At 43.8% G+C, this 24,556-nt stretch overlaps 1 protein-coding gene across 1 annotated transcript in view; it reads left to right on the top strand.

Annotated features, from left to right (window-relative positions):
• Nucleotides 1-24,556, top strand: part of Abcc2 (ATP binding cassette subfamily C member 2) — a 65,577-nt gene that overhangs the window by 35,535 nt on the left and 5,486 nt on the right. The window contains exons 15-31 of the mRNA XM_027407258.2: nucleotides 140-224; nucleotides 821-887; nucleotides 2,299-2,425; nucleotides 4,518-4,694; nucleotides 5,837-6,004; nucleotides 7,802-7,982; nucleotides 11,059-11,185; nucleotides 11,458-11,593; nucleotides 12,752-12,971; nucleotides 13,098-13,252; nucleotides 13,731-13,886; nucleotides 16,192-16,391; nucleotides 17,925-18,051; nucleotides 19,620-19,721; nucleotides 20,083-20,226; nucleotides 21,607-21,765; nucleotides 23,475-23,641. Of these exons, the coding sequence (XP_027263059.1) occupies nucleotides 140-224; nucleotides 821-887; nucleotides 2,299-2,425; nucleotides 4,518-4,694; nucleotides 5,837-6,004; nucleotides 7,802-7,982; nucleotides 11,059-11,185; nucleotides 11,458-11,593; nucleotides 12,752-12,971; nucleotides 13,098-13,252; nucleotides 13,731-13,886; nucleotides 16,192-16,391; nucleotides 17,925-18,051; nucleotides 19,620-19,721; nucleotides 20,083-20,226; nucleotides 21,607-21,765; nucleotides 23,475-23,641 (2,498 nt within the window). The remainder of the gene's footprint in view (nucleotides 1-139; nucleotides 225-820; nucleotides 888-2,298; nucleotides 2,426-4,517; nucleotides 4,695-5,836; nucleotides 6,005-7,801; nucleotides 7,983-11,058; nucleotides 11,186-11,457; nucleotides 11,594-12,751; nucleotides 12,972-13,097; nucleotides 13,253-13,730; nucleotides 13,887-16,191; nucleotides 16,392-17,924; nucleotides 18,052-19,619; nucleotides 19,722-20,082; nucleotides 20,227-21,606; nucleotides 21,766-23,474; nucleotides 23,642-24,556) is intronic.

The raw sequence follows: 24,556 nt of genomic DNA, 5'->3' as shown, positions 1-24,556 counted from the left end.
AGTGAGTTTTAAGACAGCCAGGACTGCACAGACAAACTCTATCTTGAAAAACCAAACCAAACAAAAATTATGGAGTCCAATTTGAGTTGGCTGAGTTATTGGATGTCTTGTTCTTAGACTCTCTTGTGTCCTTCTCTAGGCCAGTGTCTCTATAGATCGCATAGAGAAGTACTTGGGAGGAGATGACTTGGACACATCTTCCATTCACCATGTCGGCAATTTTGGTAAACAAATTTGGAAATTATTTCCAAAATTTATTCATAGTGCTGGCACCAGACTATTTGTAGGCAGGAGCTTAACCACAACAACTAATTTAAAGGAAGAACTAGGGAATCCATCTTAAATTGACATAGCAGTGCAAGCTGTGTTCTCGCCTAAAGAAAAGTGCTTAGCCAGATTGCTAAGCAAAACACAGTCAGCAATTCTGAGATAATCCGGGAGTCCCACAAGCAAGCAACCCAGGAAACAAAAGACAGGCTGGAGTGGGAATTGGGAAGGTAGCTTGGGGGTGAAAAACACGGAGGGCTTAAATAAGAAAGTAGAGCTCACACAGAGGACTAGGTAACAGGGGTAAGGGGGGTAGCGCAATTAGAGGTCCAAGGAAGCTGAGATCCCAAGTTTAGGTCCCAACAGGCAGGCCACTTCCATTTTCATCCTGGGCACTTCCATTGCCTCCTGCTGGTGTAAGCTCAGCGCCTAACAGGTGGTTTCAGGGGCTGGTAGTAGAGTCAGAGTCACATACGGACTGAGGAAACTCTGACGGCTACATGAGGACCTACATGTAACTAAAAGAGAGGGCTTTTTCTCCCCCTCTCACTAGATAAAGCTGTGCAGTTTTCAGAGGCCTCTTTTACGTGGGACCCGGACATGGACCCAGCAATCCGAGAGTGAGTTTGTCCCCTTGCTTTTCAGCTTTCTTAGGGCCCTCCTGCCCTACCTTGTTTTCAGAGGAATGTGTACAGTGGAACACCAGAAAAGACCATGTGTTGTATTCACTTGGATCCCGGTTTAGGTTACACCCTGGAGCATGAGCTGAGAGTGAAGGTCTGAGCCTTTCCCATGGTTATATTTTCATCTGCTGAGAGCCTATGTCTCTTCAGCTGAGAATGCTTGAAGCTATTTGTTTCCCCAGATAATAGGTGGAGAAAGTGCGGGTCCTGAACCTCAGAGTCTAGCTTTTCTCCCCAGACTAGACGATGGGAACTATTGCTATAGATTTCAATCTGTGTATGGCAGGAGACACCGGCAATCTTAGCACTCAGGAGGTTCAAGGAAAAGGATCATGAGTTTGAGACCAGTCTGGGCTATCTGGCAAGACTGTGTCTCCAAAAAAAAAAAAAAAAAAAAGCTACTGTCGATCACTCCTGTTCAGTGAGCGCACCACTGCATGAAGAGTGCCTGTTACGCCTTCCCTGTTTTGGACTCCAGATCCTCTGTTCACTCAGGCTCTGGATACCTTCCAATTCAGAACCTGTGTGTTCTTTTACCCCCAAGCAAAGAGCCCCATGAGTCCCCACCCGTCTCTCCTATTCCTATAGCCTTAGAATGCACTCTGGGGTCAGCACCAGGATTAGTCAGACTAAAGGCTATTATTGCCCTAAACATCACAGGCCAAAGCTTTCTTCTGCAGAGAGGAAACTGGACATGGTCCCCACTTCACTGCTGCAGCCCAGAGTAGGTTTGGAAAGGCTATGTGGCAGGTTCCTGATGTTCCTGTTGGAACTCAAATAGTCAAGCTGGCATCAAGAGTTCCTGGGATTCCAGCCCAGTGTAGACCCCTCCCCATCTAGAGAAATCAGACCTTCAGGGTTAGGTTAGGGCTAGGTAAGGGAATTTGCTCTCAGCAAGTATCACCCATAGAATAAAGAAATCCGAGAAACATTAAGTAGCAAGTTTAGTTTAGAAGCAAAATCCAACTCTTGGTCATTCGGAAGTGACCTTTTTAAATTGCCCAACCCAGCAGTGCCAGAGTTGAGACCTGAACCAAATCAGGTATCTAGGTCCCTGAGAGGGTGTGGTTCAACCATTGGTCCTAAGAGAACCCCCACCCCAGGAGAACTTTTACTGTTGCAAACGCACCTTTGACAGTGAGTGGTTTAATGGGTTTGAAAACTAGAATTTATTTTTCTGTATCTTAGAACTTAGCAATAATAAAGAAGCACTTTACATACATCCATGGTAAAGTTTCTAGTCTTGAGAGAGAAATGACCTAAAACAGATTTCTTGTAGAAGCCGGAGAAGTGACTTGAACTACCTCCCCATCCACTCATTTCCTTCAAAAGCGTTTCTCTCTTTCAGTGTGAGTCTGGACATAAAGCCAGGCCAATTGGTGGCTGTGGTGGGCACTGTAGGCTCTGGGAAATCATCTTTGATAGCTGCCATGCTGGGAGAAATGGAAACTGTCCATGGGCACATCACTATCAAGGTGAGTGGAAATGTAGCAGAGAAGACGTCTGACTCCAAATGTGGCCCTAGTGCTCTTTTCTCATGTGGGACAGTCCACAAGTGCATAGGTCCTAGAGGCATCTGGTATAATCGTGGACTGTAGATTCTCTGTCTCTCCCCAGTCTTGTACAATCAGACTCTGGACATAGACTCTAAGAATCTGAAGTTTTAATGACCTGTCCATGTGATTCCTATATGCATACCAAGGTATTGAAACTGTTGACTAGAGACATCTTCCTTAACAGTATAGACATTTCTGCTGTAAATATAATGTCTGTGTCTGGAACACACCCCCAACTGCAAAATTGTGCAATAAAAGTAAAAGAACCTAGGAAAAAGTTTTAATGGTTACTCAAAACTTAACTTTGTAGGACTGGAGCAGTTAAGCTCAGCAGTTAAGAGCACTTGCTGCTCTTGCAGGGGACTGTGTTAGATTCCCAGCACCCACAGGGTGGCTCACAACCATCTGTAACTCCAGTTCCAGGGAATCAAATATTCTCTTCTGGCTCTCTGGACAAAAGACATGCATGTGTTATACATGCACACATGCAGGCAAAACACTTAAACACATAAAATAAATCTTTAAACAGCAACAAACTTAACTTTGTGACCATAGTACCAACAATAAACAATAATAAAATCAGTAATGAGTATAAAATCACTGGCATTTTTAGCTAACATCATAATTACCCTTGAGCAGGGCTGGAGAGATGGCTCAGAGGTTAAGAGCACTGACTGCTCTTCCAGAGGTCCTGAGTTCAATTCCCAGCAACAACATGGTAGCTCACAACCATCCGTTATGAGATCTGGTGCTCTCTTCTGGTGTGCAGATATACATGGGAACAGAATGTTGTATACATAATAAATAAATAAAATCTTTAAAAAAAAAATTACTCTTGAGCAATCACCGTCCTCTGTCTTCAGTGATGGGAACCAAACCTTATACAGACAAGGTGAATGCTCCACATCTTCGTATCCCAACTGTCTCTTTGCTTCAGTTGCCACATGTGTGTGCATATGTGTGCATGTGTGTACATGTGTGTACTTGTGCCACAGTGTGCATGTCAAGGTCAGAAGATAACCTCAGATGTCTCTGTTGTTTATTACTGTGCATACCAGGTTAGCTGACCCACAAGCCTCCAGAAGGGACTCTACTGTCTCTGCCTCCCAGGTCCCCTTAGGAGCACTGATATCACAGATACATACTACGGTGTCCAGCGGTTCATGGGCTCTTGGGATTAACCGTCTCCATCATCCCCTTTTCTTGCTTTTCAGTTTGAGATAGGTTGTAGCCTGTCCCCGTGTGCAGCCGCAGTAGGCCTTGCATTTGTGATCAACTGCCTCAGCCCCGAGTAGCTTTTATTACAGGCTTGTGTCACAGTGCCCAGCTCACCTCCTTCTTTGAGAGCTACATCTTTAAATACATTTCCTCAAATACCATATTAAGTATGTTTGAAAACATTTCTTCTTCCACAGGACTCTGAGACTACTCCCCTATTTATCAATCTCCAGTGAACCAATATACATTTAAAAAAAAAAACAAAACAAAACATGCACTATAGCAGAGACAGCTCCAGATTTAACTTTGTCTCCTAATTCCTTTTAGAAGACTTTTTATTGCCAGCTCACAACTCAGTTATATCTCAAACACAGGGATTGCTTAATCTCTATCCCTTTGGTATGTTAATTTTAGCCACTTGGGTTTTTCTTCCTAGGGTGTCGTCTATGCCATTTGAAAGTGTTAGCATTGTATTAGCTCTAATACAGCTCTAATCAAGTCATTGGATTTGACTAAATCCCTGTTCTTTTTTTACATTGCTTGTACATTGCTTCTGATTTTCAGAATCAAGGGAAAAAGATGATGGTCTAAAAAGGTGTGCAGGGAAGAGGCTGGTTTGATGGCAAAGCATTGGGTCTTCCTGGTCAGCACATTAATAAACACCAGATGCTTAGGGCCCCTGATTGATATTCAGCTCTTCAAACCTAAGCTCTGCTTGTTCCTTGCCACTCTTGGCTCCAGCCTCCATTTCTGTAAGTGTGATGATGGCCTGATTTGATCCTTTCCCATTTAGGGCACCACTGCCTATGTCCCTCAGCAGTCCTGGATTCAGAACGGGACCATCAAAGACAACATCATTTTTGGATCAGAATTCAATGAAAACAAATACCAGCAAGTTCTTGAAGCTTGTGCTCTCCTCCCAGACTTGGAAATATTGCCTGGAGGAGATATGGCTGAGATTGGAGAGAAGGTACTTGGGGCAAGGAACCTTGAAGGGTACAGAAATAATTGAAGAAAAACAGCAAGGATTGTAGTGAAAAACTGTGTTGATAAATCATGACAGTCACAAACACACAAAACACGTTTGTATGACAGCATGCATATAAATTACTCCATTTTTTTGTTTTTGGGATTTCTTTTTTTGAGTCATGATCTAACTATGTAGCCTTGACTGATCTGAAGCTTGCTGTGTACTTCAAGCTGGCCTCAAACTCACAGAGATCCACTTGTCTCTGCTACCTAGGTCCTAGGATTAAGGCCTGCACTACCAGAATTGGCCTCAAATGTTTTACACTTTGTCCCTAAAAGTAAATACAAGAACTGATAATCTGAATCAAAGGAAATAAGGCAAAGGAACCAAGAGGCTAAGTTTATTATAATGCCCCAGAGTTGACTTGTGCCATTAAGTATCTTTAATAAAAAATTTATTTTAGCCGGGTGTGGTAGCACATGCCATTAGTCTCAGTACTTGGGAAGCAGAGGTAGGTAAATTTCTGAGTTTGGGGCCAGCCTGACCAATAGAACAAGTCCTAGACAGCTGGGGCTACATAGAAAAACCCTGTCTAGAAAAACAATAACAGCAAAAAAGATTTATTTAAAAAAAGAAAAAAAATTGATTTGAATAACTATATTATAGCCATTGGATAGATATAGCATTATTTAGAAAATTTTGATTACTACATGTTTAAGATATTTTTATCCTTTTTCCCTTTTAAAAAAAAATGAACATAACCATCCTCTGGGGGCAAGGAACTTGAGACACTAGGCGATGAGTGAAAACACAGCTCTAGAGTTAGAGTTCCTTTAAGTCAGGATCCATTGATTGAGGGACAGAGACTCTGCGTCTGTGTCAGCTCTCCCTTGTCAGAGTGGAAAGTGTCAAAAATATTCAGTCAGTAAGCTGCATGGCAGAAAACGGTTAAGTTGGGCATGACTAAGTATTTGGGCTAATGTTATTTCTTTGAATAGAAATGACTTGTTTGTATGAAGAAACATGGCATTTGAAAGCCCTTAACACCTTATGGAGGCAAATATTTACCTTTTCCCCTCCTTATCAGACTGCAAAGTGGGGCCTAGGGCATGTTGCTTAATAGAAATTACTTTCTTCTTCAGGGTATAAATCTCAGCGGCGGTCAGAAGCAGCGAGTCAGCCTGGCCAGAGCTACCTATCAAGACTCAGACATCTATATTCTAGACGACCCCCTGTCGGCTGTGGATGCTCATGTTGGGAAGCACATCTTCAATAAGGTCATAGGCCCCAATGGCCTGTTGAATGGCAAGGTGAGGAGTTCAATGATGAAGGCAGAAGGACGGGAGCTTGGGGGTGTTGTCATGCACATCTCTCAGAACAGTATTGTCCCGAAGAAGCTTTTCTTATTTATCTTCTTCCTGTCAGACTGGTCTCTTCAAGTGTGTCCTTGAAGGCTCCCATCATGAAGTCATGGTCTATACTGAAATTGGCTAATTAGAGGCTTACTCTGTTGCTTTGATATTGAGTCTCTTAGGATAATTGGGGAAAAATTTAGACCTGTGCTTTTTTTTTTTTTTTTTTTTTTTTTTTTTTTGTGTGTGTGTGTGTGTGTGTGTGTGTGTGTGTGTATCCATAAAACCAAAGAAATATATATCTTTGTTCATCTGTTGATAAAAGCATTTTCCTTAGCAACAGGCAGGGATATGCTAACTGTATTTAGCTTGTTTCCTTCAAGACTTTTTGAATGCTGCTAGCCAGAAGATGACAGAGTTGATGGGGCAACCTGCTGTTCTTTTGAGGACCTTTGCCTCTGTCTTAGTTCAATGGGTCTGCAGAAATTCACTCTTCCTCCTCTTCGTAGTCTTGCCTGCTGTCTTTAGGGCCTCCTTGATTCCATTCACTCATTAACTGACTTCTATTCTATTGCAAGTTTGTTGAAAAAACAGAGAAGTGCTTCAGTAGTTGGCACAAACTACAGCAGAAATCTCGGAGGGATACCCATGTCTTACCAAGGAGCTTGGGAAAGGAACCAAGGATTTGCTCTGAGTGGAGACAAAAGGGATGAGTATCCCCTAGATATCCCAGTTAGGAAGAGTCTACATGCTGCTGGACTGTGGGGTAGAGGGCAAATACAGTAGGCTCAGGTTATCTCTCAGAAGCCCATACATTGTAATTCTGCTTCACTATTGATTGATCAGTCTCTCTGTGAGTGGAGTTCCTGTGCCAGTAACTGTCTTAGTTAGGGTTCCTATTGCTATGAAGAGACATCACAACCACAACAACTCTTATAAAGGAAAACATTTAATTAGGGTGGCTCACCTACAGTTCAAAGGCTCAGTCCTTGTCATCATGATGGGACCTGGCAGTGTGCGGGCAGACATCCAGTGCTAGAGAAGCAGCTGAGAGTTGCACACTTGCCAGCAATAGGAAGGGGTCCCTGTCGCACACTGAGCAAAGCTTGAACACATCTGAGACCTCAGAGCCCACACTCACAGTGACCCACTTCCTCCAACAAGACCACACCTGTCTACTCCAACAAAGCCACACCTCCCAAGAGTGCCACCCCCTTTGGGGGCCATTTTCTCTCAAACCATAGTAATCAATATAGGAATACAAGGTGTGTCGAGTCTCTAATGCCACGAAGGCCTGCATAGAAGTAAGGTTTCTTCTCACACAGTATCCCTAACTTACTGAATGATCTGGGCAGTTCTTTTTTTTTTTTTTATACAGTTGATTAGCTGGTAAGTGACAGTTTAGTAAGTGAAAGGAGACAGTCAACCAGTTATCTTTCTGTAAGGATAGGCGTCGGTCCTAGGGAGTCTCTAGCTCAGTCTTGTGAATCAAGGACATGGAGGAGAGCACGTGTCAGGCAAACCTCGTCGACACCGTAGGGAAATGACTGTGATGAGATCCATGACTCTCGGGGTCTCAGTTCACACGCACGGTAATGTTTGAAGATGGAAAGTAGAATGAGTCGTGTAGCTGGGGCTGCACTGTGAGGCAAAGCCCCAATGTGAATTGACACGTCTACTTTTCTCTTTTTCGAGCAATCCGGGGACGATGGTGGGCATGGAATAATCAGAGCCATTTAATACCTATTTTTACAGACCCGAATCTTGGTTACGCATAGCATTCACTTCCTTCCCCAAGTGGATGAGATTATAGTTCTGGGGAATGGCACCGTTTTAGAGAAAGGATCCTATCAGAATCTGCTGAGCAAGAAAGGAGTGTTTGCTAAGAATCTGAAGACATTCGTGAAGCATTCAGGACCAGAAGGAGAGGCCACAGGTATGTGAGCAGGGTTGGAACAGGACAGAACTTGGGGTCCTAGTGGGATAGAAAACCAGTATCTATATCCTAAACTATTTAGTATCCAGTGAACTACAGCTGGAGCTGAATTACTCAGAGATCCGAACTCCATTCTTCTGTGTTCTGTGTCTCTGTAAAGAAAGACAGCAATTGAAACTCTGTGTCTGGGCCAAGTAAGTAGTAGTTTTACTCCGCTAGCTCTTGCAATCAACAGACACTTCAGAGTGTGCAATGGAATGTTTGAGGGAGTAGTCCCTATGAGAAGAAAAGCAGTGGTAGAAGAGACCCACTTGTAGGGATGCCAGACTTCTGTTTACTCAAGTTATACATCCTCCCCCAATTGCTTCACAGCCGTTAAATCCTGGATACCAGCCTTCACAGGATGGTTATGTGTTTATAGTCCTTAGCAAAGGAATATTGACTGGTGCATTAAAAATAACTGTATGTTTGAACCAGGAAAAAAATCAAGCAATTGCATAGTCTTATAGACTATCATAGAAACAATTCCCACTACCACTGGGCTCATGATTAGCCATGGTTAGCATCTAAGCCCTGTTTACTGTGACTCTTCCCAAAGATCAGGCACCGAATCAGGCAGTGGTCACAAATAAGAGGTCAGGGTTGAGAAAGAGAGATATGAAAAAGTATTCCAGAAATTAGGCCTGCTGGTAAATATTGAGAGGCCATTTCTGAGCATTATGTAAGCCTCTGAGCATACCATGTTATTTTGTTGGTTCTGGGATTGGAATTTAATTGGAATGAGAGGAGAAAAAGGTGAGTTGTCTTGATATTGACTCTGTGTATTAAATTCCTATAGGATGTGTAGTAAAGCACTGTAAACTGGATTGTTTAAACACACACATACATAGACATATAAATAATATATATCCTTCTTTAGCACCTTGAGAAGGAACACAGTCTACTATCACCTTTATCATGTCTGTATAGTTTCTAGACATGTAGACAATAAATTTGCTTATAAATATAAATTATAGTATACTTATATCATTCTCTCCTTCCCTTTCTCCCCTCCAGCCCTCTATGCACCCCTGTCTTAGTTAGGTTTCTGTTGCTGTGAAGAGACACCATGACCATGGCAACTCTTATAAGGGAGAGCATTTAGTGGGGTGGCTTACATTCTCGGAGGTTTAGTCAAGTGTCATCATGTTGGGATATGGTAGTGTACAGGCAGGCATGGTGCTGGAGGAGGAGCTGAGAGTTCTCACATCTTGACTTGACTTGCAGACATCAAGATGTGGTCTGACTCACTCGGTGTAGCTTGAGCATAGGAGTCCTCAAAGGCTAACCCCACAGTGACACACTTCCTCCAGCAAGGCCACACCCACTCCAATAAGAGACCACACCTTCCGTTAGTGTCACTCCCTTTGGAGTCTATTTTCTTTCAAACCATCTCAACCCCCTTTGCTTTCTTTTAAATCCCTGACCTCTTTTTAATTTTTGATGTATATATTCTCCTAAATACATAAATAAAACCTGTTTGGCCTATATAATATACCTGTTTATCTAGAATCTCATGTCTGACCACTTAGTATTAGATAATCAATTGGGGAGCTCTTTCCAGTGGAAGAGCATTTCTCCTAGGTGCCTATAGTTATTTGTCTAGAGTTGAGGTCCCATGGGCTTTCCTTCTTCCATGTTACCATGTCCATTGGTGTTGTCATAGTTCAGGTCTTGTGTAGGCAGCCATGCACATGAGACTTCATGGGTGTTCTTGTTCCTCTGGATCTTGAAAACCTTCTACTCCTTCTTCTGCAATGATCCTTGAGCCTTAGTTTTAGGAGTTGTGGTATAGATGTCTCAGTGGGAATGGGCACCATACAAGCTTTTGTTCTCTACATTTTGATAGGTTGTGGTTTTCCATCTGTTACAAAGAAAAATTTCTTTGATAAGGGGCAAGAATTACACTTATCTGTGGGTATAAAAGATAAATACTTAAAATACAGTTAGAGATTATGCTGATTTAGTAAAATTGTGGCTGTAGGGTCTCCTGAAAGATACATGACTTCACTAGGCCCAGATGAATAGGTGTCCAGTACCAGGCACAATTTCCATCTTGTTGAGTGGGCCTTAATGCCAATAAGAGAGCTGTTGGTTACTGCCAAAGCTATAGAAGCCACTGTTGAACCCTTAGGGTTATCATGCTATGCTGGTCATTATTGTATCTTATATTTATCATAGCTGGGTAGGATTATTCCCTTCCTTGGAAGCTCGCATGGTGCCTTCTGGTACCATGTAAGCCAGTCTTCAGGCAGTTACCCTGGGATGGGGATTTTATAGGTAGTGCTAAACCCATTTGTCTCCTTAACTGGCAGCTTGGCCACTAGTTTTCACATCTATCATGATTCCTGTGATTGTTTTACGAGCTGTATCAGCTGAGAGGGAGAGCTCGAAATGGGGCACATTAAAGTACAGCAAGGTTTTCAATTACCAAGAGCCAGTCATTTAAAAAGAAGATTTTTGATTTTGGTTGATTTCAGTCTTGAGAAGACTTGTATTTGGCAAACCCTCCCCACTCCCCCACCCCAGCTTTCTCATTGCCATAGGGAGCAGATTTCTAGAGATCTTTGCTTCACCGTTTCCACTAGTGCCCATATTATATTTTACACCTTATTCCATTTCATTTTCAAGTGCTTTTGTAAGTCTTTAAGTTAATAAAAGTATTTGAATTATTTGAACTTTAAGATTAGTGTTTATAATTATTAATACTCTCTTTAGTTGGTTCTGTGGGGGGTGACTGCTGCTTATTTCTGTCTCTCTAAAAAGGTTTTTCTTCTCCAAGGAAGCTTAGAAAGCTCTGGAGGTTTTCTTCTCCTTTTGACCATTCTCTTCTCGTGGATTATTAACCCATCCCTTCTTTATCCTAGCATTTTCAATGAGAATATATGCTAATAACTGGTATTTATTGGGTTATATATTCCAACCTGTGTATACATCTGAACTCCCTTGATCAACAAGATACAGGAGGGCTTTTCTCTTCTTATTTATAATGTTTTGAGTCCTGTGTTCTTCCCTAATTTCTAACATGTCTCCTTAGTCAATGATGACAGTGAGGAAGATGATGATGACTGTGGGCTGATACCAACTGTGGAGGAAATCCCCGAGGATGCAGCTTCTTTGACCATGAAAAGAGAAAATAGCCTTCGCCGAACACTGAGCCGCAGGTAGCCATGTATTCAGTTGGCAGCTCTTATTGCTTCTTTAGTACAACTTGATCTTTCTTTTTTCTGCGTGGATCTCTCCTCTACACAGAATCTATCTCATGAACACTCTCAGTGCTTTGTTTCCTTGGATGGGGGAAGGGCTGGGACTGTAGCAATATACTGGCTCTCGGCTCTGAATGCACTTTGATGCCAGCAGAGTGATCGTGACACCTGCTTGTAAGATCCTTGGGACGGTTTCCACATGCTCAGGTGTTTTCCTTTCTCTGCCTCAGCTCCAGGTCCAGCGGCAGGCACGTGAAGTCCCTCAAGGACTCCTTGAGAGTTAAGAATGCCAATGCTTTGAAGGAGAAGGAAGAGCTGGTGAAAGGACAAAAACTAATTAAGAAGGAATTTGTGGAAACTGGGAAGGTAAACACCACACGCAGAAAGTACTGCTTGAGGCCAAATAAGGCTTGGAATGTGAAAAAAGTTACAAGTTAGTTGAAACTTAAACATGTATCTACTGGGCCACATGTTCTACCCCTTTGCAAATCTTCAAATTCATTATTTAAATAAAAACAGAAACAGACTTTTTCATGTCTCAGGCTTGGAGAGATGGCTCAGTGGTTAAGAGCGTTGGCTGCTCTTCCAAAGCTCCTGAGTTCAATTCCCAGCCCCCACATGGCAGCTCACAATCCAACCCTCCCCTGGTGTGCCAGATACATCCAGATAAAGCACTTGTATACATAAAGAATAAATCTTTAGAAAAGAAAAAAGGAATGAAGGATGAGTGTTTGATTCTATTCTGATGTGTGGAGAACAACGAAATTGCTTTGAAGTGCAATTGTAGGCACCAGGAAGCACTAATATATTAGAGCCAGAGCACGCAATTCAAATTAATGAAACTTAAAACCACAAATTCCAAGGTCTTAGTAAATGCTGGCCTCTCCCACCCTGTCTTATGTATTTTGTTCATTACATTTAAATGCTTATTAATAACCTGGTGGCTACTTACCTTGCATTGTACTTAGCATTGACATATTATGCTGGCCAAGTGCGGGAGTGGTGAGCACGGACTATTAAATTTTGTCTCCCACTTTTCTAGGGGATGCCACCTCTTGACTTAGTTACCCAAAAAGTCAGAACCAAAAGCAACTTGGAGAGAAAGGGTTTGTTTTGTCTTACACTTCCAGGTAACAGTCCATCTCTGAGGGAAGTGAAGGCAGAAACTCAAGCAGGGCCGGAATCTAGAGGCGGGAGCTCAAGTAGAAGGCATGGAGGAAGGTTGCTGACTGACTGGCTTGTGCTCTATGGCTTGCTCAGCTGCCTTCTTATAGCGCACAGCACTACCATCCCAGGGGCAGTGACCTGAGCCCTCCACCTCAATCGTCAACCAAAAACTATACCCCAAGTTTCTTTGCAGGCCAGTCTGGAGGGGCATTTCCTCAATTGGGGTTCCCTGTTCCAGAATGATTCTAGCTTATGCCAAATTGTCAAAAAACTAGCCAGCACAGTCCTTCTTATGGTTAGTTTCCTACAGTTTCTTACCCAAAGCTCTTATGGGTATTGTTGACGATGTCTTTGCAGGTAAAGTTCTCCATCTACCTGAAATATCTACAGTCAGTAGGATGGTGGTCAATAGCCTTTGTCATCTTTTCCTATGGATTGAATTCTGTTGCCTTTATTGGATCTAACCTCTGGCTGAGTGCTTGGACCAGCGACTCTCAAAACTTCAATAGCACCAACTATCCAACTTCTCAGAGGGACATGAGAATTGGAGTCTTTGGAGCTCTGGGATTGGCACAGGGTATGTCTGATGGCCGGGGGGCACATCTTCATGGACCTTGTACATTCCCTACAACTCAGGAAATAATTTGCTATTATGTCCGAGGAGTCTGTGACATGGTGTTGACAACATTGGGTCTATTTCTAGGTGTCTTTGTGTTTATTGCAAGTATCTGGAGTGTATATGCTTGCAACTATTCATCAAAAACTTTGCACAAGCAACTGCTAACCAACATCCTTCGAGCACCCATGAGTTTTTTTGACACAACTCCCACAGGCCGGATTGTGAACAGATTTTCTGGTGTAAGTATCCCAACATACTGGGGTACTGAAATGCTGAGGGTCTTTCTAATTTTGATGAGAGAGAGTCCTCACCCAACCCAACGCTACAGGTTGGGTTCTTTGTCTACTTAGCATGCAAATATTTCTGGGACACTTCCTGTGAGGGCTCAAGAATACTAAGGGTGACCATCTCTGGCCTTTCAGTAGCTCACCATCAAAGAGAAGGAAGATTAGGATATGATTAAAAACAGAATAGCATGTACAAAGGTGGTCTGAGGGAAGAAAGGAATGACAAAAATGAGTGCTAGTTCAAGCTGGATGGCAAAGCTGGGAAATGTCAGAAAGTTGAGTTAAATGACTACAGTAAGAGAAACAGTGAGTGGATTAAATGACAAAGGCCTAAGGAACAAAAAAGTCACACATTCCAGGTGGGAACCGGGAAGAAGAGCAATGTCTTAGCAATCCACTCATTCACCATCTCTCTGGCTTGCACCCCTAGGATATTTCTACTGTGGATGACATACTCCCCCAGACTCTGCGGAGCTGGCTCATGTGCTTCTTTGGCATAATTAGCACTCTTGTTATGATCTGCATGGCCACGCCAATCTTCGCTGTCATCATCATTCCTCTTGCCATTATCTATGTGTCTGTTCAGGTAAGTTTGGGTATGGCTAGGTCTCCCTTCCTCTCTGAGGCTCTTCCTTTGTGTTTACTGTTGGTCACTCCTCTCTAGCATCCAGGAAAGCACGGGGACCATCCAAAGCTCAACTGTCACTATCAGTTAGTGTGGGGGGTCATAGCATATGTCACCCTATGCTGTACTCCAGAGAGCTTAAGTAGGAGACATGTGCTTGGACTCAAGACTGATTTGAGGGATGGGAATATAGCAGGGAGGCAGAGCACTTGCCAGCACTGAGAGGGAAGAGGGAGGGAAAGAGTGAGAGGGGATGGGATGGGGAGGGGGAGGGAGAAAGAGAGAGAGATTACTTGGTAAATTTTCACAGTTCCATAAGATCCGCTGTCTTAGGGTTCTATTGCTGCGATAAAGCACCATGACCAAAACAACTTGGGGAGGAAAGTTTCTTTCAGCTTACATTTCTCATGTCACATCTATCACACTGAGGGAAGTCAGGGCAGGCAATCAAACAGGGCAAGAATCTGGAGGGAGAAACTGAAGCAAGCAGTCCATGGAGGAATGCCTCCGGCTGGTTTGTTCCTTGTGGCTTGCTCTGCCTGCTTTCTTATACCATCCAGGACCACCCGCCTAGGAGTGGTCCAGCCACAGTAGGTGGGCCCCTTCCACATCAATCATAAATCAAACAGGATGATCTATAAAGACATTGTCTCAATTAAGATTCCCCCTCCCCAGAGATGTCCAGGTTTGTGTCAAGTTGACAAACAACAGCCATCACAGCCCCACACGGGTTAGGTCATTTCAGGAAGATTGCGTGGGGTTGCTGCTCCCTTTGTCTTTGAAGGGCATAGGGCATGTGGATGTCCCTATGCAGGGGCTGGATCTCTTTTCACTTCGGGGTATTTCTAGTTTCATTGACATGTCTGTGGGTGTTTTACATTCAAGCTCAACCATTTTCCCAGAAGACTGAAATAAGTAGAAGGCTCCTCATGCCCCAAATGAAAAATTGATGAGAAAAAGGAAGCTATGAAGCGAGCGCTTCCTGCAAGTTGCCTTTATTCTTTAAAATAATTTTATTTGGTGTGGTGTGGTGTGTGTGTGTGTGTGTGTGTGTGTGTGTGTGTGTGTGTGTGTGCGCGCACGCGCGCGCGCACAGGCACATGTATGAAAGTCACATGGCAGCTTTGCAGAGTCATTTTTTTTTTCTTCCTTTTATGTGAGTTCTGGGAATCAAACTCTGGTTGTCAAATTTGCACAGTAAGAGCTTTTACCTGCTGAGCCATCTCACCAGCCCCCAGTGTCTTGTGATGAACTTAGGGGAACTCTGCAGTATGGCTCTGTGGCCTCCTATCCTGTCCTGTGGTAAAAGAGCACCTGTGCCTGGGTAGAGTTCTGCAGGTTCACTCCCATGTCCTCAACAGCCTTTTAACTATTCATAACAAATCAACAAGGAAGGCAGGATTAGATGAAGAACTCTGAGACATAGTATTTTGCACTCTGGCTCTCAACTGCCCAGTTTTCCCTTCAACAAGTTCTCACAGGTTCCATCAGCACCCCGAACCGATCCACTATGCCTTTCACCTAGAGGCATCTGCCTACATTCCCTTACACCCAGCCCAGTGCTTACACCCTCTACACTCTGCATACCTTCAGAGCTACCTTACCAGCACGCCTGGAGGCACGGTTTTGGTCACTCCACTTGTCAGTCTCCACTTTAATTCAAACTTCAGCATTCCCTACTATTTTTAAGAGCTGTTTATCTTATTTCATATGAACGTGTGTTTGCCTGTGTGTATGCATGTGCACCAGCCTCGTGTCTGGTGCCCACGGAACTGGAATTAGAGAGGGTTGTGAACCACCCTGTGGGTGCTGGGAACTGAACCCAGGACCTCTGCAAAAACAAGTTTTCTTACCTACTGAACCATCCTTGTCTACTCTATACACTCCTTGTCCCGGCATCTTTCACAAAATCTCTTGGTGACCATTTCTCTAGCCAGTAAAGAAACTTCTATCTGGATAACATATGAAGGTCTTAGGAAAGAGATGAAGCTGACGGCAAAGCTCCTTCTGAGGGTTACAAACTCAAATCTCGAAGGCTGCAATGTGGTCGCCTCAGTTTTATCTCCCTCTGTTCCCACCACTATAGTCTTCTTACTTTGTACCTCATCATTCTTGTAGCCAGACACACTATTTCAGGCCTCCTTCCCGTTCCTCGTGAGTCACAGCCATGAGTGACAAACGTTGGGGCATGGCCAGAGAAAAGAACGGAAGTACAATGCATGCTTTATGGGTCTGTGACTAGCTGACTCTGGGCTCTGGTATTCAGGTGTTTTATGTGGCTACTTCCCGACAACTGAGACGGCTGGACTCTGTCACCAGATCCCCAATCTATTCTCACTTCAGCGAGACTGTTTCCGGTTTGCCTGTTATCCGTGCCTTTGAGCACCAGCAGAGATTTCTATCGCGCAGCGAGGGGCTGATTGACACCAACCAGAAATGTGTCTTTTCCTGGATTACCTCCAACAGGTGAGGCCTCCCTTAAGTACTTACTCAAATGTATGTTTCGGGGTTCTGCATGTTTGACAGACATTTGACATAGGGGAGCAGGCATAGCCAGTGGTATAAAATTCATTCTGATCACGTGCACACACTGTAAGGAGAAAGGAGAAAGTATGAACTTTGGAGGTGGAGACAGGTTCGCCATCCCAGGTGAATTGCCTTGGCCTCTCTAAGAAAAAATTCAATTTTTTTTTCTTTCTCTGAGACAGGGTTTCTCTGTGTAGCTTTGAAGCCTGTCCTGATGGTGGTTTCTTTTGATTAGCATAAGGAAGCAGTGGCCTAGTGGATCCATATGTAGAGCAAAAAAGCTGCCACCACAGGACTGTCTTAGCATTCTTTTGAAGTGGAGAAAAACTGGGAGAAGAAACAAGTTAGGTCACAGACAGATAAACTGGGCTTTATAGGGAACTGAGGAATACATAGTTTAGCGTCATTCATAAAAGTTAACAACTCAAATAAAATATATTTTGCTAAATGTGTATCAATAATTCTATCAGGTATTACAATAAGGACCCAATGGGTTTACTCATAAGCCTTTCTCTCCTTCTTGGAAAGTCTCTAAGAAATCAAACCTCTGACCTCTCAGTGTTCCAAATAACTGACCACACTAGCCTGCCTTTAACATCTCAAGGGATTCTGAAAGCCACTAAAGAAGCTTGGCTCCCCCAAATCTTTCTCTTTCAATGGCATACCCAACTGCTTGTCGTGGTCTACTGATTCCTAGTCTGCTCAGGTGACCTTTTCATTTCTTGCCATCAATGTTTTTACTTTCAAATTCCAACTCTCCTCACCCCAACCTCTGCTTCTTTTGTCACCCTAAAAAGCATCCCATGCCTGTGTAGAATCTCAGGAAATCAGACAGGTATTGTTCAGCTCACCTAGCATTTGTATGCTCTTTGACTTTCCAGATACCCACAAATGTCATATGGCTTTCACAATAACTGGAAAACACCTTATAGTCTAGTCATTGAAAAACAAAAACAAGCTGGGTGGTGGCACCACAGGCCTTTAATCCCAGCACTCGGGAGGCAGAAGCAGGTGGATCTCTGCGAGTTCCAGGCCAGCCAGGTCTACACGGCAAGCTCCAAGCCAGCCAAAGGCTGCATAGTGAAACCCTGTCTCAAAGAAAAGAAGAAGTGTAGATGCTTAACTCATACATGGTCTTTGGATCAAAATCTCCTCCAAAATATCTGAGAGTATTTTAGATGAATTTGTGGGTTGTATTTTCAGCAGTTACCCTATTTAATTTTTATAACTTGGGACTTTGGAGAATATTGCTCTGTAGGATTCCTTTAGTTTAGAAGACACTTCTAGAACCTTTAAAATGCTACTTATTTTCCTCAAAAATCAATTTATTTCTAAATCAAATTGAGGTAGTTCCTAAGAGCAGAGTATACCAGCTCAACCCTCTAAGAATGTGTTACCAGCTCCCAACTTCCTGGTTTGGATGAGGGACGAGAGACTGATGATTTTTCTCTTTCTGGTTCTGTTGCTCTACAGGTGGCTTGCAATTCGTCTGGAGCTGGTTGGAAACTTGATTGTCTTCTGTTCAGCCTTGCTTCTGGTTATTTATAAAAATTCCTTGACTGGGGACACTGTGGGCTTTGTTCTATCCAATGCCCTCAATGTGAGTCTGAAGACTTGGCTAAGTCAATTAATCTTTTGTTGTTGTCTTGTTGTTGTTGTTGGTTGTTTTGTTTTGAAACAGGGTTTCTCTTTGTAGCCCTGGCTGTCTTGGAATTTACTATGTAGATCAGGCTGGCCTTGAGCTCACAGAGATCCATATGCCTCTGCCTCCTGAGTGCTAGATCTAAAAGCATGAGCCACCACTGCCCAGCAAGCCAATAATTCTTAAACTGACTCTGAAGTGTACTGAGGAGACCATGTCTTATTATTTTCTGATCCAAAAGGACTAGGAAGACTGGGTTCAAACCCTGGCTCTACGTCTTTCCCCACAAATACAATCCCTACCTCATTTAAGTAGGCACCAGTGCCACCGGGCAAAATGGGCATAACTGATTGTTCTTATGACTTAAAAAGGCACTTTATATGTTTCTACTTAATAGTTTCTTATCTTTTTGCCTTCTTCATTGGTTCTAGTCAACAGAGATTATATATTTCTTCTCCAGAATATAGGGGTAATCAGAAAATCCTTTGGACAAACAACTCCTGAGTTTGCTTTTTCTTATATCACAGAACAAGTAAAACAAATTATAATAAGGAATTTGACAGAAACATATAATGAAAGTGTGCTCTACATAGTGCTGTCTTCATTAGAAATTAATGAGGCTCATGATGGGGCACCCCAAAGGAGTGTTGTTCTCCAGAATCACTTGGTTCTCTGTGCCACTTCCCTTTATCCTCCAGGACAGTCAAGGCAGAGTCAGGACACCACTAGATTGAACTAAAATTAGTATCAGCCATTACATGTGGTTCAACCCATGCGAGGTTGTTACTCTTAGTCACCATAGTCCTAGCTTGTATTGTGTGCCTGCCTCTCTCTAACTACCATCCAATCCCCAAAACTCCTGTGCAGACGTGCAAACTCTGGATTCCTTTCCTGAACGAAGCTCCTATCTGAGTAACCGCTGTTTGGTAGGCTGGCCTGCACCATGACTAATGTTTTATTCATGCCTGGATACATTTGTGTGGTAGCAGGAACACATCCAGTTTGTTTGTGTAAAGGGGGCTATGGCCATCCTACCCTGATGGCCAAGAGTGAGTGAGATCAGAAATCTGTTCATGTTGGGTCTTTTCTCATAGTATCCCCCATTTGTAGAGGGCCATCTGCAACAATTCCACAAATAGCACTAGGTTTGCAGGCAGGAGACCTGAACTCTGGGACCACTTCACCAAGAGCTAGCATCTTCAACCCGAGCTTTAGCCCAGAACCATTCAAAGTTCATACTGCCCTTCAGGTGAGCATTCAGTTGCTACCCAACCAATCAGTGCACTCATCTTATTCTTGGCTAAGAAAATAAGAATTAAATAAGAATTGTCTTTTTCTACCATCACAATCCTGAACGGAAAGTAACCTCTCAGGTAACCTTGTGCCACGACTAATTGATGGAGCTGGTTTCTGAGCCTGAGGGTTTTTGTTTGTTTTTTTCATTGCTTGTGTGTGTGGTGTGCGTGTGTCTGTGCGTGTGCGTGTGCATGTGCGTGTGCACGTGCTATAATTTTTTTCCTCTACAGATCACACAAACCCTGAATTGGCTGGTGAGGATGACGTCAGAAGCAGAGACCAACATTGTGGCTGTTGAGAGAATAAATGAGTACATAAATGTGGAAAATGAGGTGAGAATTAGTGAAATTCAGGAGTAGGTCCATGGAAGTCTTTTCAGAGGGCATCTTCATTTTTAGAAACTATCTTGAGTGGGTTAATCGTGTTTTGTTTTTAAGATTTGTTGCACATGTTCTAGTAGGTCTTAATAATAAAAATCCGGAGTCAGATATTAGGGTGAAAGCTGAAAGGTGAGAGAAATAAAGGAGCCAGTTCTTATCTCTCCGGAATCCTCAGACCAAAGGGGCGATCCTGTCCCTCTGCATCCTCAGTGAATGGGCCCTGCTACCTTTCTGTCCTGTGACGGAGTCCCAAGACAACTGTTTGCTGAGTTGTTACTGTGCCCATCACTCCTCATTCTTTCCCCCTTGCTAGGCACCTTGGGTGACCGACAAGAGGCCTCCAGCAGATTGGCCCAGCAAAGGTGAGATCCGGTTTAACAACTATCAAGTTCGGTATCGGCCTGAGCTGGATCTGGTCCTGAAAGGGATCACTTGCCACATCAAGAGCACTGAGAAGGTGAGTGATCAAGCAGCTCTGGAGAGAGTTCTGGCTGTGTGGCCCTGCAAGCAGAGAATGTCTGGCACGGGAGAAGGACACAAGGTATCCATCATTTGGTGCAGGGAGAAAGTTAGGATACTTCCTGTAGTCTGGGAACACGTAAGGAATACAACCAGAGGGCTGGATCCTGCCTCCCTGCCAGCCCACCCTGTGAGGGTACAATGTGTGGTGAGGGATTCAGGAAAGAAACTGGCCTGGAAGCCGAGCTATTGAGAGTAATAGTGAAGATGGCTGTCCCTAAGAAGGGAATTACCTTGTGTTTCTCTTGGTCTGTGAAGCTGAGTGCCCTCCCACAGAGCTCCAGTTCTCCAAGGTTTGGAGTCTAAGGAGACAAACCAACCCATCAGTCAACCAATCTAGATAAGGAGGCTGGGGACCAGATTTCTCATCTGGTGGCAAGCCTTTTCTTCTTTCTACTAAAAAACAAACCAAACCAACCAACCAACAAACAAACAAAAAACAACTTAGCCCTCCCGCCAGCACATACACTAAAACTAAAAGAGAAGATTAGCGCAGCCTCTAGCGAGGACGCGAAACCTGTGACGAGTTCTGTCGTTTTGAGCTAAGGGATGCTGAGAGTGGGCTGTCCCGTACCAAATGATCATCTCTGACAACTTACACACAAGTGACATCATACAGTCTGAGCAGGTTATATCTGGGATATATGTGTGTGCGTATATATCCATATGTATACACGTATGCATACATGCATGTAACAATAATTAATGAAAAAAGGCAATGGATTTGGAAATGAGCAAGGAATGGTAATGGGAGGGCTTGGAGGGAGGCAAGGAAAAAGAAAATGTAACTATAATTTCAAAAAAAATGAAGAAGTAATAAAAATTTAAATTAGTACATTTTTATTTATGTGGTAAGTGTGCATATGCATGTTCATATGTGAAGATCAGAGGGCAACTTGCTCCATCATGTGGCTCCCGGGATTGAACTCAGGTCATCTGGCTTAGCAGCAATCGCCTTTACCCACTGAGTCACCCCAAAGGGTCCTTTCCCTCTACTTCTTAAAAAAAATTAAAAACGAATAAATCTGTAATTGCCCAGATTAATTGTAATGGGGGGGAGGGGGCTTGCCCCTTTCCACCAGTCCCTGTTTCAGCACACAACAACGGAGGAGGGAGTGTGGGAGAGCCACTTTTTTCTGACATCTGGGAAATTTTTTCTCTCACCAAGACTCAAAGCCACTTTATATGTTTGGCATAAGGTATTTTTGTTTTGTTTTGTTTTTTGTCACCTGTGCCTTTCACATTGTGACTATACAGGGTAATTTTTTTTTCTTTAAGCATTGCATGTGAACTAGTTGTAAATTGACACTATTCACAGGTGGGCGTGGTGGGCAGGACCGGAGCTGGGAAGTCGTCGCTCACAAACTGCCTCTTCAGAATCTTAGAGTCCGCGGGTGGCCAGATCATCATTGACGGGGTCGATATTGCTTCCGTTGGACTGCACGACCTTCGAGGGAAACTGACCATCATCCCCCAGGTCAGCCCTAGACAACTCCTGCAGTTGTATTAGTTACTCTTCTTGTCATTGTACCTGACAAGAAGTGACTTACGGGACGAAAGGTGATTTGGGCTCATAGTTTGAGAAGAGACACGGTCCATCGTGGTGGGAAGGAGGGCAACACACGTGTACACTGGCTCATGGCATCTGCACTCACCGAGCAGAGATGAGTGCTGCCTGGCGCTCAGCTATGTTTTTCTTTTCTTCTCAGTTTAAGACCCCACCTCGTAGAATAGTGTGGCCGGTGCTTAAGGTGTCTTCCCATGTCAATTTAGATACTCCCTCCCAAAGACACCCAGGGGTCTGTCTTCTAGATGGTTCTAGACGCTGTCAAGTTGTCTACCAATGTTCACTTTCAAGCCAGGATTGCAGCCTAGTTCCCCAGACACTGCTTCTAGAAGAGTTCTGAATTTTGGGTGTAATTTGTGGCTGCTGGAATTGACCGGTAGGTGGCAGCAACACAACGGCAGTCAAATAGAGCAGATGAGTATCTGGCGGTTCTGTAGCCCATCATGGTTTGCTGAGACCTTTGTAATTAGCGGTAGCAATTTTGCTGCTGAAGCTTGAAGCCATTAAGCTTTATATTCCCCATTTGATGTGGCTAAAAGATAGAGGAGGGAATTTGCTGCAGGTTTTTGCCAGCAAGCGGAACATTTATTGTATCAGCAAGAAAGACCTCCCTTTGGCTTGCTCTATGGACCCTACAAAGTAAGGATTGCCTTGGAGGCCTTTCCACTCTCGGGAGGAATAGAACCATTGCTGCTCTCTGCACTGTGGCCAAGTGCCTGCGGAGGATTTGTCTGTCTAATGTCTGACGTGTGTCTTCAGACGTCCTCTTCCATCATTCTCCCCCTTACTCCATTGGGACAGGGTCTTCCATGGAACCTAGAGCTTGCTGTTTGGGGTTTTGTTGTTATTTGAAGATTTCTTTATCTTTGTGTTATGAACATTTTGCCTGTATGTATGTAAGTGTGCTGCATGTGGACCTGCTTCTCACAGAGACCAGAAGAGTCAAGGACAGTTGTGAGCTGTCATATGGGTCCTGGAACTGCATACAGGCCCTCTGCAAAAGCATCAGTGCTTGGACCGCAGAGCCACCTCTCCAGCCTCTGGGGATCATTGTTTTTTGCTAGGCCAGTGGTCAGTAACTCCAGATTTCCTCTAGTATCTGCTCTGAGCATAAGGCTCGAGGGGCCACTCAACAACTTTCTATTGGATGCTGGGACACAAACTTAGGTCGTTCCTCATGCTTGTGCATGAGACACCTCTTCAGCCCCCATGTCGTCTTAATTTGGTACACTCTATTCTTTGGCCTCCTCAAAATGTAAGATCTTCTTGGATGACTACACCGTCTCTTCTTCTATCTTCCTAGTCTCTCTCTAAGCCAGGAGATTTTGTTGCAGGCAAGGGATACTCCTTTCATCTCCTAAAGAGATACAGCAGCAAATCTAGATGGCTACAGAGAGGTCCCAGAAGGGAACAAAGCAGGCGCTAACCAAGGATCCCTTTCAGCCCTGTGCTTAGCTCCCCAGATTCGGATACTCGGGCCTTCAAGGGTTGTAGAGGAGCTTGGTCATGAACCAGCTTCCTGCCTAGAGTTCATCTCAGACCACTTCTTCTGGCCACAGAGGATGACTGAACCCTCAGCTGACGTCAGCCCTAACATTTCCCCATTCTCTGACTTGCAGGACCCCATCCTGTTCTCTGGGAGCCTGAGGATGAATCTAGACCCTTTCAACAAATACTCGGATGAGGAGGTTTGGAAGGCCCTGGAACTGGCTCATCTCAAATCCTTTGTGGATGGCTTGCAACTCGGGTTGTACCATGAAGTGACAGAGGGTGGTGACAACCTGAGGTAATGTCTTGTAACCTACTTCTTCCACAGTGACAGGGTGTGAGGGAACTGTTCTTTGTATTCCCGTATTAGATATGGTCTGGCATTGTGGGATTTACACTGTATAGGTCTGATTCCTAATGTGTAAAAATATGATAAAAAAACAGATGTAAAAATGCTTAGAAACACTTGGAAACCGTTGTTATTAAATGTGCCTTTCATGTGACATTGTAACATGAGCTTACAAAGGCCACTATGGTGGAGAATCCTAGAATGCAGGCTCAGCAGAGTCTCAGCAGCAATAGCCAGCTTCCTGGTCCAACCAGAGTCTGATCTCTTTGTTGATACATAGACAGGACATGGGGACATGGAGAGCCCCACAGGCTATAAAAGACATCCCAGTTTGAGAACCACCGATCTAAATGGCATGTGGATGAGATTTACCACCCAAAAAGCCCTTGGGCACTGCAGAAACACCTAAAATTTATAGACGACTCTGAATTTATAGTTCTTACTTTAAAATATATTTTTTACTATCCTGACCCTTCACTTCCAGTCTTCACTATATGTTCATTAATGCATGGTTCTGGCATTCTCCCTATTCAACCCTTGGGCAAAGCTCACGGGACACTCCTTCTTCTGACCCAGGTGCCTCAGTGGTGGAAGTGGGGACACAGACCATAGCAGTTAAAGCACAGGGTTGGGAAACTTAGTAGCTCAAACAATGGGCTGGAAGCTCTGGGTGAACCTAGGAGCTTCATAAGAACTCAGAATCCTAGACCCTATGCCTACTAATCTGGACCTACATTAGGTGACTTCACCCACAGGGGCACTTTCATGGCTTGGTGGTGAATGTCATCCATCTTGCTTTCCCTTGACAGCAGAGCCAGCAAGGCTTACAGAGCTGTTTAACCTGATGTAAAAGACCATTCAAAT

The sequence above is a fragment of the Cricetulus griseus genome, chromosome 3 (genome assembly GCF_003668045.3).
Source record: "Cricetulus griseus strain 17A/GY chromosome 3, alternate assembly CriGri-PICRH-1.0, whole genome shotgun sequence".
Lineage (NCBI taxonomy): Eukaryota > Metazoa > Chordata > Mammalia > Rodentia > Cricetidae > Cricetulus > Cricetulus griseus.
This window is presented reverse-complemented; position numbering and strand designations above follow the sequence as displayed.